Consider the following 16720-nt stretch of genomic DNA (forward strand, 5'->3'; position numbering starts at 1 on the left):
AGCCAGAGGGAAGTTTAAAAGCATAATTATACATTTTCACGATAAACTTCATAAAAAGCAAGTTGAAAATAGTTGAAGTTGCCCTTTAAGGCCAACTGGGCATGGGGCTGTGATCAACAACTAAGAAGTAGATTATTGGCAGAGGATGAAGGCAATCCACAGAGGGAGAAGCAGTTGATGGATATTTTAGGCTGATCCATCTGTCAAGCGAATTCTCCAGTTCATGAGGTTTTATGTACAATTACACTGATAATATTAAATTATGATATGGTTTTAATAGAAATATTATGAACTAATAGGTGCTGATATATGATTATGGGCTAGCCACCTGAGCACATAAAATGAATGGTCTGCACTTGTATAGCGCCTTATTACCTTTTGGTACCCAAAATGCTTTAAAGTGCTCTCATTCACCCATTCACACACACACACACACACACACACACACACACACACACACACACACACACACACACACACACACACACACAGACGGGGGAGCTTCTGTGCAGCTGGCCCACACTCACCAGGAGCAGCTAAGCTGAGTTTCAGTTTCTTGGTTAAAGACACTTAAAGACAGGTGACAGAAGCTGTAAATCAAACCAACAACCCTGGTAACCTGCTTAGTACTTTTAAGTAAAGCATTTGAAGTGGTATTTGTAATGGAGAGTTTTTATTTACTTGAACTTACTTGTACTTCCACTTCTGCCACTATTGCACACAGTGTCACATTTTGCTGCATATGGGGATGTGCAGCTGCAGACTGCTCGAAGTGGCCATGCTGAGCTTTGTCCCCCATGACATTATTAAGATCACCAGTGTTGATGTTGTGGCTGATCTGTACCATTGCCACTTGTGTCCGGAACTGTTGACTGCTGACGTCCGTCTGCTACCAACTACCACCTGACCCCTCATAACATTACCTTGTTGTTAGTCAGTGTTGTTATTATCTTCACCAAACAGTTCAGTTAACTTCTTCACTCAGTCAACTGGACCTTTCTTCCTCTTGAAGCCTTCAGCAAATAAGCTCAAAAATCCCACTAAATGCTACCAGTCCAGCACGAGACATAAGACAGAGAAACAAAGAAAGGAAAAACGATTTCCATCTCTTTCCACATTTGCCAAATGACAAAATTCATTTGCTTGGTTGAATGAAAAATATTTTCCACTGTGACCAGTAGTTTCCAGGGGCTGTTTAAAGTGTTTATCATTATTAAGGAGAAATGTAAAATTAGGCTGACAAAAATATGCCCTGTTGCTCTGGTAACCACAGAACATACTGACCACACCCACAGAGTCCAGTTAAACATCACTTCAAAGAGTTAAACCAAAAATAAGAAAACAATGATTGGCTCTGTAAATTGACTTTACATGTTTCTGTCACTGTGCATGTTTATCAAGATAATGCTTTTTATTCGTGTGGTACATCATTTTATTAGTATATATTAGTCAGATATGCCACTTTATTGAAAAATTAAATGCATAAATGTACTTTATGAAAAGCACATCTTTTTTTTACTCAACATTTATTTAGCCTAATGAAGATATTTAAAGTTTTTCTTAATTTAAAGTAGTGTTAACATTTTCCTTGTTTATTTAGCAAATTTTACATTTTTTCCATGAGAATTAGATTTAACCTTTTGATATTCTTTAACCATTCTCATTGGAGGATAATATAAGATTATGTACAGTATTTCCCTTTCAGTTGTAAGAGGTATTCATAGTTGTCCTCTTGATGCTAGAGAGATAAGGACGGGACAGGTCGATAGTAAGAACAAAGCAGCAAATGTGAGAAATAAAATATTTTCCTTTTGTTTTACAGCACTTATGTTCTATAACTCTAATAAACATGGACCATGCTCTGCATAACCCTGCAGGACAGATTTAGACAGACAGTGTAAAAGCAGCTTTTTCACACTCCTGTTTAACCAACATGGCTTTACAGTTAGGGCTGCAAACATTGCTGCCTGTTGGCCATTTATGTTCTTGACAGTGTTTTTTTTAATTTTCATGCAGACAAAGATTGTTGTTTTTAAGTGCTTACGGTATGAGGATGCAATTGTTTTCAAAAATGAGGAAAACACAGTTTCTAATAAAAATAAAATGTATGTGTGGCCTATAGACTCTAAAGTGAAGAACCTTTGTTCTACTGTTTTGGTAAAGTTTTTTGTGTGGCCAAGATGGTGTTTGCTTCTGTTATACCAGAAACATAGCTGCCTTATTTAAAAAACCTTAACAGTGTGCAGGAGCCTGCGACTTTCCCCCATGCTTTCGTTCACCTAATCACTTTGTTTATTACTTTATGCACATCTTTTAATTATTAATTTGCTGCAATCTGTTGTATTGAAGTGTATTTACCTTTATAATATCTTGTACCTAGACGTTTTAAAGGGTACTGCCATTTCATATCAACATACATGACATAAAGGTTTTGTGCATGTGTGAAATCTATATTTGGAAATGGCATTTAGTCAACAGATAGACCTTTGGGCTTTAATGATCACATACTTAAAAGATAGCCATTTTCTGGTATTCAAAAGGTAAAGATTTCCATTACAGATCTATGCAGGAACCATGACAGGCAAGACTGAACGATCTGTGAAGTAGTGAACTCACCGATCAATGCTGATGGCACAGAGATTGAGAATGCTGGCAGTACACATCATCACATCCAGAGTGACAAAGATGTCACAGTGGATCTTGCTAAAGCGCCACTCTCCCACTACCTAAAAGACAGAACAAAAAACATCAGCAAATGGCAGTTTACAGCAACTGTTGATAGACCAAAATCACTGCAATAAATAACGGGTTTTTAATTTGCAACAAAAAGTGATCCTGACAGTCAAGTCCCGCTGTCTTAGTTACACACTAATAACAGAAAGAGAGAAGGAATAAAGAGCAAAAGTGGGCCACAGGAGAAAAGAATGGTAAAGGCTAAAAAGAATGACCATAAAAGAAAAGGTCAGAGTCAAAGTGGTCTACATTTAATATATTTTATAATAGGCTTAACCCGTGGTTCTTTTTAAGTACTGTGAATTTCAAGGATAGGACTTGGTACTGCAGCACTTCATTTTACAGCTTAGTAATACTTAATATTTTGGAAATAACAAGGTGATGAGACAATGATATATAAGTAATAATAAGGTAATGTGGAAGATTATCTTGGTAATGACAACGTAATGGGGAAATATTTTAGTGAAAACAAGGTAATAGTATTTTGGTATTAATGATGTAATAGTGTTTATGTCAATAATAACAAATCATTATGTGATAGTATCAAGTATTAAGCAAATAATAACTTGTATAAACACTGGGTTGCCAATTAAGAAGTTTGGTGTGTCCCTGTGACCAGCGTACAAAAATACATCAATAAGTGCCATACCATATTTAGATTTATAAATCATTGATAATACATGTGGCTGATGTATGACACAAAACACTGACACCAATAACTTGAACTGGGTTTTACTTAAAGACAAGGACAACTTATTTGTAAATATTTTGGTGAGAAACACTGATAGATATGTGATCTTTTGAGTTGACAGTAAAAATGTCACAGAAAGATAAATCAGCTCTGAGTTTGTTAAGAATAATATTGAAAGGACATATAAGCCCATACAGACTTTGAGAATTTTCTTAACATTCCACCCTGTGATGTTTTCATTTCACCATCGACAGCATTGTCCTATTTGTCCTGGTAAGATGGTTTTATACTGGTATCTAAGACATAATTCTACTCTTTGAGTTGCGATGCAACTGAGTTGTGAATGTAATTTCTTCTTCCAGTAGGCGTTGTTTATTTTTTCTAAAGCCTAGATGTTATTTATTATAACATTTTGTGCATCAAAATTGTAACATGTTGATTTAGCATTTGTGTGGACCTTGATCTTATGACTAAAGAGAAAGTAACATTTGTTTAAGTTGTTAAAGACCGTGAATCACCATAATTCCACCACAAGATCTCCCACATGTGCAATTGATGTGCTTACTTCCGACCACCAGATGAACATTTTAATGAATCAGAGCATTTGCAGCAGTAGTCGGGGAAAAAAAGATTCTCCATCACGCACTTTAGCACAAAAAAAATCACCCAGTGGAGTGGTGTTTTTGGCATATGTGTAATTGTTTTTAGACAATAACAGTGTCCTACAGCACAAACAAATAAGATAATCGAGGTTGCAGACTGATGCACACAGTTGGTTTTAGTGACTGGTAAAAATGTGATTCATTTAGAAAATGCCTGAATCTTCCTTTAACCGAAGGGCTTTTGTTGCCTAAAGCCGACCACACACAGGACTCTGGAGTCGAACTCAGGTCTCAAGTGTGACAGCTGTGTGCTTTATACTCCCACCATCCACCCACTAGAGATTATCATCAGTGTTAGTGAGATAATTATTCTTTAACTACATCTTGCTCTGAATTCCCAGGTGGGATTCAATCAAAGACATTATCGAAATCTATTTGTATTCATATCTCTCTTTCTTCCTGTTACATGCACCAACCCTCTGGTAAAATCACCATCCTCTGTGATTCTCTGACATGTTCAGTGCCACCCACCTCACCTGATACTACAGGCTATACCTGCTGCTTACCACAGCTCTGAAAAGAATATGGAAGATGTGTGAGTCAAGGGGCAACTCCTACCGCTCTGTGGGTGATTAATCTTTGTCCCTTTGTCTTCATAAAGTTAAATGCCAGCTTAAAAAGCTATATGTTGTTGCTAGTGTCTACAACACTAGTGGTGATTACAGAGTGATCTGACAGACTAATGAGTGCCCTTCTCATTTGTGCAACCTCTTCTCTGTTCTCCTCTTTCCTTTGCTGTTTACCAACCTTTAGCTCCTGACATTGGATTTCACAGTATCTTTACTTTGCATCTTCCCTGTTTTCTGCTTTTCTCCTTCAGTTTCTTGTGTTAGACATTTCTGTTGTTTCTCTCCCCATCTCCACTAACCCAACCATGTATTTCTAACATCCTCATCAGTGCTGTAGCTCATATCAAAGGTCCTCACATGAGCTGAAACCATTAGAGAACGCCATGGCTGTAGCACTGGCATTTTAATCTGCTTTTTACAGCTCCATGTGTAAATGAATCAAAACAAATGTAGGCTTAATGAAAACTTTGGGTACACTTGCTACACCCCCCAACCATATCATATTTGAGAATATATGAGCATTCTGGTTTTTATTTGCGTAGGTGAAATTGAAAATGCTGTATTGGGAGCTGCAGAGCTGAGAAAGCTGGTGCAAAACTGCAATCTGAGACGTCACTTATAATCAGGGTGAAATGAAACAAATGCCCCATGCTCTTTTATCTAAACCTTGACTGTCTTTATGACATTCATAGGAGCATTCTGAGCACAAATGGTGAAGTGCACATGTAGTATAATAGAAATTAGACAATTGTTACTGACAAGAGGAAATTCACAATATTAATCTACAAACCTTTCATTACCACTGCAACATGTTCTGATCCCACAGTGTCAGATAATGACATTTCCCGAGGCATCAAATATTGAAAATTTTTTATGTATTTTGGTGTCACTATTGGACGTCTCAGGAGCCCGAACATTTGATGCCATGGGACCGACGGTGCCTGCCTGTCGGACGTCTCATCATGAAAAGCTCTGTTGTTGTGGAAACATAATTTGGTTGACAGTATGCGCAAGCACACCTGGGCTAGGGCTGGGCACCAAAAATTTCAGGGTAATTAAAAAGATAAATCATAGTACATATAGTCATTATCTTGTTCTATTTCATGTTTTTTTGGGGGAAATGAAAACCTTCCACAAAGTACCAATACCCATAGTGAAGTTTAGTTCATAACGTGCATGTTATTAGTTCTGTAAATGTGCCAGCAAATATTCACATAGCATTAAGTCTTTAATGTCACAGCTCTGCTGCGGCATCTAAAACCAAAGATTGTTTACGAGGAAAATGGTGTCACTCTGTAAGATGGGTGAAAAATCTGAGTGGAATCTGAGTTTTGCACTGGACTGGAACGTGGGTCACCTGTGAGAAAGCCCTTGGTCTACTACAACCACCAGAGGTGCCCACCTAATAAATTAGTTGCATTGGTTGTAAAACCCTGCTGACACAGGAGGACTCGAATGCCTCTTCTGTGGTGATCACAGGAATATTGCGCAATTCATTGTCTTCAACTGCTTATCCTGTTCAGAGCCACACGGGGATGGGCTGGCTCACAACACTGACACACAACCATTCACACTCACATTCACACCTACGGGCTATTTAGAGTCACCAATTAACTTCCAGCTGATGTCATATGTAGTCTCCCTTATTTCAGCAAAGATCATATGTGTTGGTCTTTATTTTTCTAATTCTGCTTTTCATCTCAGCTGGCTGAATAGGGGCTGTTTGACAGCAGCTGGCAGGCTGAGCTTCAGCATCAGTAGCACCTGCTTACAAGTCACAGATAGACAGCGTTTTGCTGGTGGTATTGAAGAGTAAAGGGCCGCACCAGCATCTAAATGGAACAAAGAGATGTTTGCAGTTATGTTTAGATGCTGTTTAATGTTCTGCAGCTGAGCAGGTAATTAGCAGTCTAGTCTGGAGACTGATGGAAGCAGTGTAGTGTTGTGGTGAAGGTTTGTTTAGTTGCTGGTTAATTAAGCACAGATGCAGGACAAAACACGTGGTTATGAGATTTTAGCAGGAATCCTAATAAAACAAGCTGCTGTCTGACTGTTAATGATTAAGTGATTGGCTGTATGAACATTTGGCTAATTATTGTTGATTTATCATTTAACAGAATAATCATTTGAAAATGATTATAAGGTGTATTTGCCTCAATATGTGAAGTGTGTTAAGCTGCTTGTGCGTGAACTTTAGGCAAGACACTGCACTTCCCACATCCAAATACTGTCTTTCTTGCCAGGATTTAAAGTATCCTGCACTAGCCCGGCTGCTACTGTCTCATTTTATCTCACTTTGCATTAGCAGGAGACGTGTCATGCAAATATCAGATGAGCATCCCACTTCAAACACATGCTGGGTAATTCATTTTGACTTTGACAAACAGCCAGTACTTATTTCTCAGCATGATAATGTGGGAAGGACTTCACTCAAATTGTCATTAGGCAAAGTGTCTGCGAAACAAAATTAAGTTCCAATTGCGGGATAACTTGTGATGTGAAACCGCAAACACTGACATGTATTTTTCTTTCCCCTTAGGGTTCGGCGAAACTGTATGAAAGTAATTAATACCTAAGGTTAATTAAATAATAATCGTTTCAGCATGTAATCTAGAGTGGAAGTCAAGAGGTTCACAGAAATAATTGTGTAACAGGGTTTGTGGTTGAAATAGCAAGTGAACAAAATTAGCAATTACCTTGTACAGTAAGCTTAGTGATTCTATAAAGTATAGAATCACTGATGAAACCGTCCACAAGTGGATAATTTAATTTCCATCTTAAGGATTATCCAACAGACCCTGGTGGAAAAGCCAAATTATAGATATCTTATACCGTAACAACGAAAAATGGACAAAATGAGACTGACACATTTTGTCAGTTAACAAACAGACAAATGCAAAACCTGTGTTACAGACTTTTAACTGAACAATTTATCAGACAAGACAATGGCTGGAGAAATATATAAATACATATTTTTGATTTGTATTTGAGTAAAATAAATTAGACTTCTGCATTTTAAGCAACACAGAATCGAAGGAGAGTCTAAATAATCCACAGTGAAGTAGTCCCAAAATTTTTTTCATGATTTGATGTTATGACCTTAGTATGTAGAAATCGCTGTGAGACACCGGTGGTCCTGTCCATAGACAGACAGAGTAGGAAGTGATGCCAGCAACAGAAGCTAATTACTGAATGACTGAATACATTTTCTTGTAATCCTGTACCAGAAATATAAAATTATAGCACAAAGACTCAAACCTGCTATGAGTTTACTACTTTCAGCGGTTCGGCTGCTCACTACACTCCAGTTGTGTTGTCACTACACAAAGACAGATAGAAACACACACCTGTGCAATTAAATCACTTTACACCATCTGAGGCCCACTTTCTTGCTATGATATCAAAATTAATATTTTATTGAGAAAGTTTTATGCTACAATTTGGAGCTTTGGTACGTGGCTGATTACAATTCAACTCCCACTTTTCCAAAACACTTTGATGTAGGCTCCCTCTGTGTTTGCCCAGCTGCCCACATGAACAGAAATCCAAGTAAACAATTTAAATAAAAACAAACACAGAATGCAGGTTGCATATTTTATGGATACACATACTTTCCACTGATAATCAGTGGCAGTAATTGCAAAAAACCTAGATATAAAACCTATGTATAAATATATTTATATTAAATGTTCCACTTGTGAAAGTATTGTGAGAAATACTTTTGATATTTCTGTAGGATTACTGTTATCGAATGACAACATTTACTGTGCTGAAAATGCAAACACAGAAATAGACTTGGGGAACCATGACACCACATGGATTTCTACACAGCGAACTGATCAGAGTGATAATCATCATAACTCACTGGAAGACACAGTGGGGCTAGTATCCCTGTATTTTTCACTACATCAGACAGTGTGACCTAAACCGTGATGGTCCGAAATAACCCCTGGACTGAGGCGATCGACAGAAAAGATGAGCAACAACCAAGAGATACAGCAGGGAGATATTTTTGTGTCAGATAGCCCAACATCCTGCTTGCTATTGATGGGGTAGATTGGAAATGATTTTATCTGTTCTGTTTTAAGTCTCACTGGTTAGCAGCTACTGATGTGTCAAAACTACTTTTTAGAAAATCCCAGTCCATGCACTGTAGGAATGTGTAATAATCAGGAGGAGTTATTCATAAACATGTGACCCTTGAGTAGAAGAGACGACTCTGGCATTTACCACATATTGCTGCTATTACTGTAATATTTACTATGCTCATGTGAACACAGTAGCTGTTTTTTACCTTGAGCCCTTGGCCTGCTGATAACTGTGAGCAGCTAGTTTGGCTCAAACCCCTTTTACCAATATTGTTCTGGCACCAGACGTCATACTCTTTTATTGTGCACTTACTCTTTGTGTATATATGTCTGTGTGCTGCATATGCACATGGGTGTGCTGCCACGTCGGGGCTGAGTGTGCTGACATGGTTGTGCAATGTGCACACAGAGAAGTATCTGAATATATGTTTGCTGTTGTTTTACCTTTTCTCTGTGTGTGTGTGTGTGAGCCAATCCTTATCCTGGCTGGGTGGGGGTGGGGGGTGTGGGGGGTTAATATCTGTTTTCATTTAAAAGCCTAACTTTGGAAAGGAGCTGCAAATTAACTTCTTGCTATAATATATACCCCACATGGCATTGGTGGCTTATTTGTAAAAATGTTTCTCTGTATTGTCCCTGAATAAGAAATTAAATAAAGATACAAAAAATGGAAATGTGATTTTTAGATGTCTAATTGTCTTTGCAAAATTAAAGTATTAGCTGTTTAACATGCAAACAGAAACACTGTATCCCTGTTGTGCAGTAACTTTGCAAGTCAAATTTTTATTATTTGTTAATGCTACTTCAATGGCCCAAGTTAAATAAAGCAAGACAGATACTGTGTAGAGAGAGAGAGAGAGAGAGAGAGAGAGAGAGGGCATTTCAGAATATTATAATGTCTATGTGTATGTGACCGGCATGGACACGCATTCTTCTCTGCAATCCCACCTCTAAATAGACGACCCAGGGCATAACCAGCGTAGCCACCAGAAGGTCAGCAACAGCCAGGCTGACAATCAAGTAGTTGGTGGTGGTCTGCAGAGCCTTCTCTCTGGACACAGCCATGCACACCAGCACGTTGCCAAATACAATGATGAAGATGAGAAGAGTAAGCAGCATGGCATAGTAGTTGTAAGGGTGCTTCTGCTCTTGCTCTGTCTCGTTGAAGCTCCATGTTCCATTTTCATAGATACTGTCATTGTAGGCATACTGGGTAAAGACATCCATTAGCTGTGAGTGACGGAGGCCAAGAACGGGCCCTGCAAACAAGCAGACAAAGAGAGAAAATTCAATTTACCATGTAGTTGTATTCTTATGGATGTTTGTAAACAGTTTGGGGAGAAAAAAAACTGCAACATTTTGGGTTCATTTGTGTTCCTGCAATAACTGCTTCACAGAAGCATCTTTATTAATCTTTAAAACCCTGCTGCACCCAGTAATGGACTCATCTTCATTAAATTGTAGGGGTTTCCAAATGTGTATATGATGATGTGGAAAGCATCTACCATATTTCCATGTGATTAAACTATTGCCATAAAAGTCTGCCTCTGGCTCCAGCTCTGCAAAAACCCCTGACTTTAAAAGCTTCATTTACAAAAGTCATTTTGATTTTGATTTTAAAATTATGCATTCCAACTGCTGGCTAGTGACCTTGCACTGTACTTAAACATATGGTGATATGTTGGGGTTATTTAATTTGCTTGACACAGAAACTTTTCTTCTGATATCTGAAACACCTTTTACAGCCATTAGAGAATATTGTAAGAAGGTGCAAGAAAACAGTTTCAGAATTTCGATATACAGGTAAATGTGCTTTCCATTTTATTCTTTGCTGGAGGAGGGTGGATGAAAGAAATTATAGAAAAATTAAAGTTGTTAAAGCTGCCCTGTGGAGTTTTCATTCAAACTATCGAAACTATAAATGCACTGTGTATCTGGTAAAACCTTTTCCTTCCTTCTTTCCAGAAATCTTTTAATTTCCCTTTGCAGCAGAATTTCTGCTTTTCTTGGCGCATAACCACAACCAACTAATGAGGACTGAATAGTGTGACTTGCATGCGTTACACATTTGGCAGCTATTTCAGTCATATTTCACACATGCTTTCATTCATCTTCATGTTCATTCTATAGAGTTTAAGATACAAACTAAACAGAGACCTCTTTATGGTTCAATACATTTACAGCGGTACTACTGAATTTTAAAAAACAGGGTCTGTAGTTGTGTATCTTATGTTAAGCATCATCTTTTGAAAATGGCAATTAGTGCTTCATGGCCTAAGCACAAGATCCTTTTCACAAACAAACAAAAGCCATGTCAAGTGTCAGTTGTGCCACAGCAAGTGAGCAGAGCAGCCATCCTGCTTTGACAGACAGATCACCATGATAGAAAAGCCCAATTAGTGGTACTGTCCTGGAAAAACCAGGCTAAATGTATCTGTGTTTTCTCAGTGTGATAAGTGTCACCACATATTCATTCGAAACCTTTGCAAATCTCCTAATCAGCTTGCGACAATCTGTCCGTCCAGGAGTTGTTTGTAGCCTAGATGTTCCCTGTGAATGTTTGTCATGTCTCTGTACTTGACATTGTCTTTGTTACACTGACACTAATCTTCTGTTTATCTATATCACTCAATAGATCCGACACAAGATTTCATCGTGTTGTCAGATTTACAACTGTAACTCAATGAAACCCACCACTGAAGCTTTGCGCCTCGACTTTTTAGAATTACATCAAAAATACAGGGACACGTGCTATTTTAAAAAACCCTTACCAGTGCAGTTCCCTCATACCTGTCTAGATTAATGTTTATGTCATCCCCAATTTCCAAGCCCTACAGTATATTCACTCCTATCTTCCATCTCCCTCTCACCCTAATTGGTTGTATTGCCTTTCAGACTGCTGCTACTGCTGACTGAGATCTACTTCAAATCCCCATCTACATCTAACTCATTTTGTCTCTGCTCCTAATTCAATTTTTATAACCCAGCAATTATTTTCTTACCCCTGTAATTGTTTCTCAAGATTGTTTTTCTGTTCTAATTTTATCTTGATGCATTTTATCTATTAGGTTCTGCTATCTGCTTGAACAACACTGAATGAATGATGTATTGAGTATTTCGAGTCCTGTGTCCTGAATGTCTCAATGCATTGCGCAGACCCATTTGCACATATGGTGACAGGTAAAACCTGCAAGTATTGCTTTTGGTATTTACATTTCATGTTTTATCTTTGGTATGTTTCACATAGTTACTGCACCATTAGGCTTACGATGAGGACTTTGACTTTCACTTCAAATTGCAAATTTTTATACCATGAAGACCCTTCTGTTATAGAAGTACTTTTGCATTTGAAATGAAAATACTCTAAACAAAGCTCATGGAATGCTCTGTGCATCATGGCTCATGATTAAAGGATAGGTTCACATGTTTTAGATCTCCAAACAACACTTACATAACGTCATAAAACCAAGAGCATTTGGCTGCTATAATTGCTCAGCCTCACCAAACCCTGTGAAGGGGACGTCCCTCTAATGCAATTTCCATGTAAGTGATAGGGGACCAAATGTTGCTCTGTGTAATATGTCTTTGTTCACAGAAGCTCTAGCATACAGAGCTGGATAAATCAAGGGAGTATCTTCCAAAGTTACAGTCTTTCAGTACAAATTTGCCTCTGTGTGCTTATATCTCACAGCTCAGCAAGGAAGCAGTACTGTGAAAACAGGACTTTTTTTCACTACAGGGATTGCAGCTTGGAAGATATCCTCTTTTCTTGGCTAACTGAGACTGCAACAGTGAATCCTTTTAGCTGAACTTCAAAATCTATTTTTTCACTGAACACAAAGTCCTTACAGTACATTGGAGTCACAACTAACAGAGGGCCTTTTCACAGCCTAAAGAAGATAGGAATGATAAAGACAAAGGGAAATATTGCAGTGTATAGCGTGAATGTAAATGCATTAACATAGATCTGAAAAATGCCAGCAAAAAAAAACATTATGTGCATTGAAAAGATTCACCCCCCTGGAAGATTTTACCTTTTATTTTTTATAATATGCAATAATGGTTGATTTGCTTTTATTCAAAGGTACAAAAACTGACTTTTATCTAATCTTATCTAATAAGTTATTGCTAAAGTTCCAGCCCCTTTAGAGGAACTCACCGAAAACATCACGGGTGCAGCCCGTTTTTTCCACATGATTAGTTAAATCAAATTGAAGTTTGAAGGTGTTTAAAGGAATGCAGTATTTATACTGCAGTCCCTAAAACCTTACTACTTTGCCCTTAAATGCACAACCTACATGCCGTTCAAGCCTTGATCTTATTCATGAGTCCTTGAAAATCTCAGGCACGTTTCACTTCCAAAGGACACTTAGCAATTTGTGAATTTATAATGGGTTTGAGTACGTTTAACCTAAAGTACGTATGAATGTCACTGCACTGATTAGATTACTTTATTATTTTCGCAGACATTTGCACAATTATTATGGCCTTAACTGTGAATGGTAACACCTAAAAAGGTTTCACAGCTGTTTTTGTTGAATTCAGATCTTAGTTCAAGACCAATTAAAGCTGATTACAGGTAATATTTAGGTGGCTATCTCTTTATAAACCCATACTGCATGTGCATATGTTTCTGTGAGCAACAAAGAGTGCAGCACAACACCAAAACTCATCAACTCAAATCCTTTTTGGGCCTGGTAGTCAGCTAAATTAGTCAGCTGCCAGAGGAGGTCAGAAAAAGCCTCAGTGCAGAGAGAGAGAAACAGAAGAGGGATAAAAAAGAGAAGCAATGTGAGAAGAAAGAGAGCGAGAAACTAGGAGTGAGTGAGGGAAGAGTGCTCCTGTTAGGATGTGTAAGCATTGCTCTGGGGCACCAGTCTGTGTGTGTACCCTGCAGATGCCCTGTGCTGTCTAATCTTATTTATTTGCCTGTTCTACTTCTCTATTTACAGTATGTGAGACTGTTCTCACTGCTCGCCCTGATAGCTGGTGCTTGCTTAAAAACAATAACTGTGGCTCTCTCCCTGCTGACTTCAATTTTTCCTTTTCTTTAAAAGATGCTCTCATTTTCTTTTCCTTTTGTCTTTTCCCTTTCACGGGTCACCCCAGCGAATCATGTGCCTCCATCTAGCCCTGTCCTCTGCATCCTCTTCTCTCACACCAACTAACTTCATGTCTTCTCTCACTACATCCATAAATCTCCTCTTTGGTCTTCCTCTAGACCTCCTGCCTGGCAGCTCCAACCTCAGCATCCTTCTACGTCTAATGAGCTGTCCCTCTGATGTCCTCATTCCTGATCCTGTTCATCTTCGTAACTCCCAAAGAGAACTTCAACATCTTAAACTCTGCTACCTCCTGTCTTTTCTTCATTGTCACTGTCTGTAAGCCGAACAACATCTCTGGTCTCACCACCGCCTTGAACACCTTTCCTTTCATTCTCGCTGATGCTCTTTTATCACACAACACACCTGACACTTTTCTCCACCCGTTCCAACCTGCTTGCACTCTTCATCCTGTTCATCTCTTTTCCACACTCTCCATTGCTCTGAATCATTGACCCTAAGTATTTAAAGTCCTGCACCTTCTTCACCTCTGCTCCCTGTAACCTCACTGTTCCACTTGGGTCCCTCTCATTCACACACATGTATTCTGTCTAAGCTTCATTCCTCTGCTTTCCAGAGCAGACCTCCACCTCTCTAGATTTTCCTCTACCTGCTCCCTGTTCTCACTACAAATCAAATCACAAATCAATACAAATCACAATGTCATCTGCAAACATCATAGTCCACAAAGATTCCTGTCTAACCTCATTTGTCAGCCTGTCCATCACCAGAGCAAACAAGAAGGGGATCAGAGCTGATCCTTGATGCAGACCCACCTCCACCTTGAACTCCTCTGTCACACCTACAGCACACCTCACCATGGTCTTACAGGTCTCATACATGTCCTGCACCACTCTAACATACTTCTCTGCTCCAGACTTCCTCATACAATACCACAGCTCCTCTCTCTGCACCCTGTCATACGCTTTCTCTAAATCTACAAAGACACAATGCAACTTCCTAAGACCTTCTCTGTACTTCTCCATCAGCATCCTCAAAGCAAATACTGCATCTGTTGAACTCTTTTGAGGCATGAAACCATATTGCTGCTCACAAATGCTCACCTCTGCCCTTAGCCCAGCGTACACTACTCTTTCCCACAACTTCATTGTTTGGCTCAGCAGCTTTATTCCTCTGTAGTTGCCACAGCTCTGCACATCTCCCTTGTTTTCAAAAAATGGGCACCAGTACACTTGTCCTCCATTCCTCGGGCAGCCTCTCACTCTCCAAGATCTTGTTAAACAAACTAGTCAGAAACTCTACTGGCACTTCTTCTTAGCTAACCTCTTTCTCTATATACACTCCTGAATTTCCTCATTCCACCACCAAGTCTCCTTGTCCACTTTCCTCTTTCCAGAAGACACACCGAGTACCCTCCTACCTGTCTCTCTGATCAAATTAGCTGTAGTGGTCCAGTCATCTGGAATCACCTCCTGACCACCCAGAGTCTGTCTCAGCTCCTCCCTGAAAACTACACGAAATTCTTCCTTTTTCAACTTCCACCACTTCGTCCTCTGCTCTGCCTTTGTCCTCTTCATCTTTCTCACCACCAAAATCATTTTACACACCACCATCCTGTGTTGTCTGACTACACTCTCACTGATCTCTTTCAGATTACAACGTTGACACAAGATGTAGTCCACCTGAGTGCTTCTACCTCCGCTCTTACATGTCACCCTATGTTCCTGCCTCTTCTGGAAGATAGTGTTCACTACAGCCATTTCCATCCTCTTTGCAAAGTCTACCACCATCTGTCCTATTGCATTCCTGTCCTGAAGACCAAACCTGCCCATTACATTCTCATCACCTCTGTTCCCTTCACCTACATGTCTATTGAAATCTGCACCACTCTCTCACCTCTGAGGATTCTCTGCATCACTTCATCTAACTCACTCCAGAATTTCTCCTTCTCTTCTAACTCACCTCCTACCTCTGGGGCATGACTACGAACAACATTGAACATCATCCATTTAATTTCCAGTTTCAGACTCATCAACCTGTCTGATACTCTTTTCACCTCTAGAACATTCCTCACAAACTCCTCTTTCAGGATAACTCCTACTCCATTTCTCCTCCTATCCAACCCATGGTAAAACAACTTGAACCCTGCTCCTAAGCTTCTAGCCTTGCTACATTTCCACCTGGTCTCCTGGACACACAATATATACACCTTGCTTCTCTGCATCATGTCAACCAACTATCTAGCCTTCCCTGTCATAGTTCAGTTCAATTCAATTCAACTATATTTATATACCGCCAATTTACAACAAAGTCATCTCAAGGCACTTTACATAATAAAGTCCAGACTTCACAAGTATTGAAGAAGCAACCCAACAAATTCCCCTTGAGCAAGCCCTAGGCAACAGTGGAGAGGAAAAACTCCCTTTAACTGAAGAAACCTCCAGCAGAACCAGGCTCAGGGTGGGTGGCCATCTGCCTTGACCAGTTGGGGTGAGTGGAAAGTGAAGGGAGAAAAGAAAAGAGCAACAAAAAGCAACAATAAAACACTATACAGGTTGGTAGGACACAAAAGCATATAGTGATGACAAATAAATGTATAGAGAGAAAGAGGAGAGAAGCTCATTGCACTTGCGGGAGTCTCCCAACACTCTAAACCTATAGCATCTTAAGTAGGAGATAGTTAAGGTTGACTGAGCAGTTTTAACTATAAGCTTTATCAAAAAGGAAGGTTTTAAGCCTATTCTTAAAAGTAGAGAGGGTGTTGGATTGGAAGCTGGTTCCACAGGAGAGGAGCTTGATAGCTAAAGGCTCTGCCTCCCATTCTACTTTTGCAAACTCTGGGAACCACAAGTAGGCCTGTATTCTGGGATCGAAGTGGTCTAATCGGGCGATACAGAACTATGAGATCTTTTAA

General features: G+C 39.2%; 1 protein-coding gene across 1 annotated transcript in view; it reads right to left on the minus strand.

Moving 5' to 3' along the window:
- drd2a (dopamine receptor D2a) overlaps positions 1–16720 on the minus strand; it is a 44407-nt gene that overhangs the window by 10090 nt on the left and 17597 nt on the right. The window contains exons 2-3 of the mRNA XM_067508580.1: positions 9692–10002; positions 2617–2726 (exon numbers count right to left, since the gene is read on the minus strand). Coding sequence (XP_067364681.1) covers positions 2617–2726; positions 9692–9970 — 389 coding nt within the window. The 5' untranslated portion in view covers positions 9971–10002. The remainder of the gene's footprint in view (positions 1–2616; positions 2727–9691; positions 10003–16720) is intronic.

Source organism: Channa argus, chromosome 6, assembly GCF_033026475.1.
Source record: "Channa argus isolate prfri chromosome 6, Channa argus male v1.0, whole genome shotgun sequence".
NCBI classification, from domain to species: domain Eukaryota; kingdom Metazoa; phylum Chordata; class Actinopteri; order Anabantiformes; family Channidae; genus Channa; species Channa argus.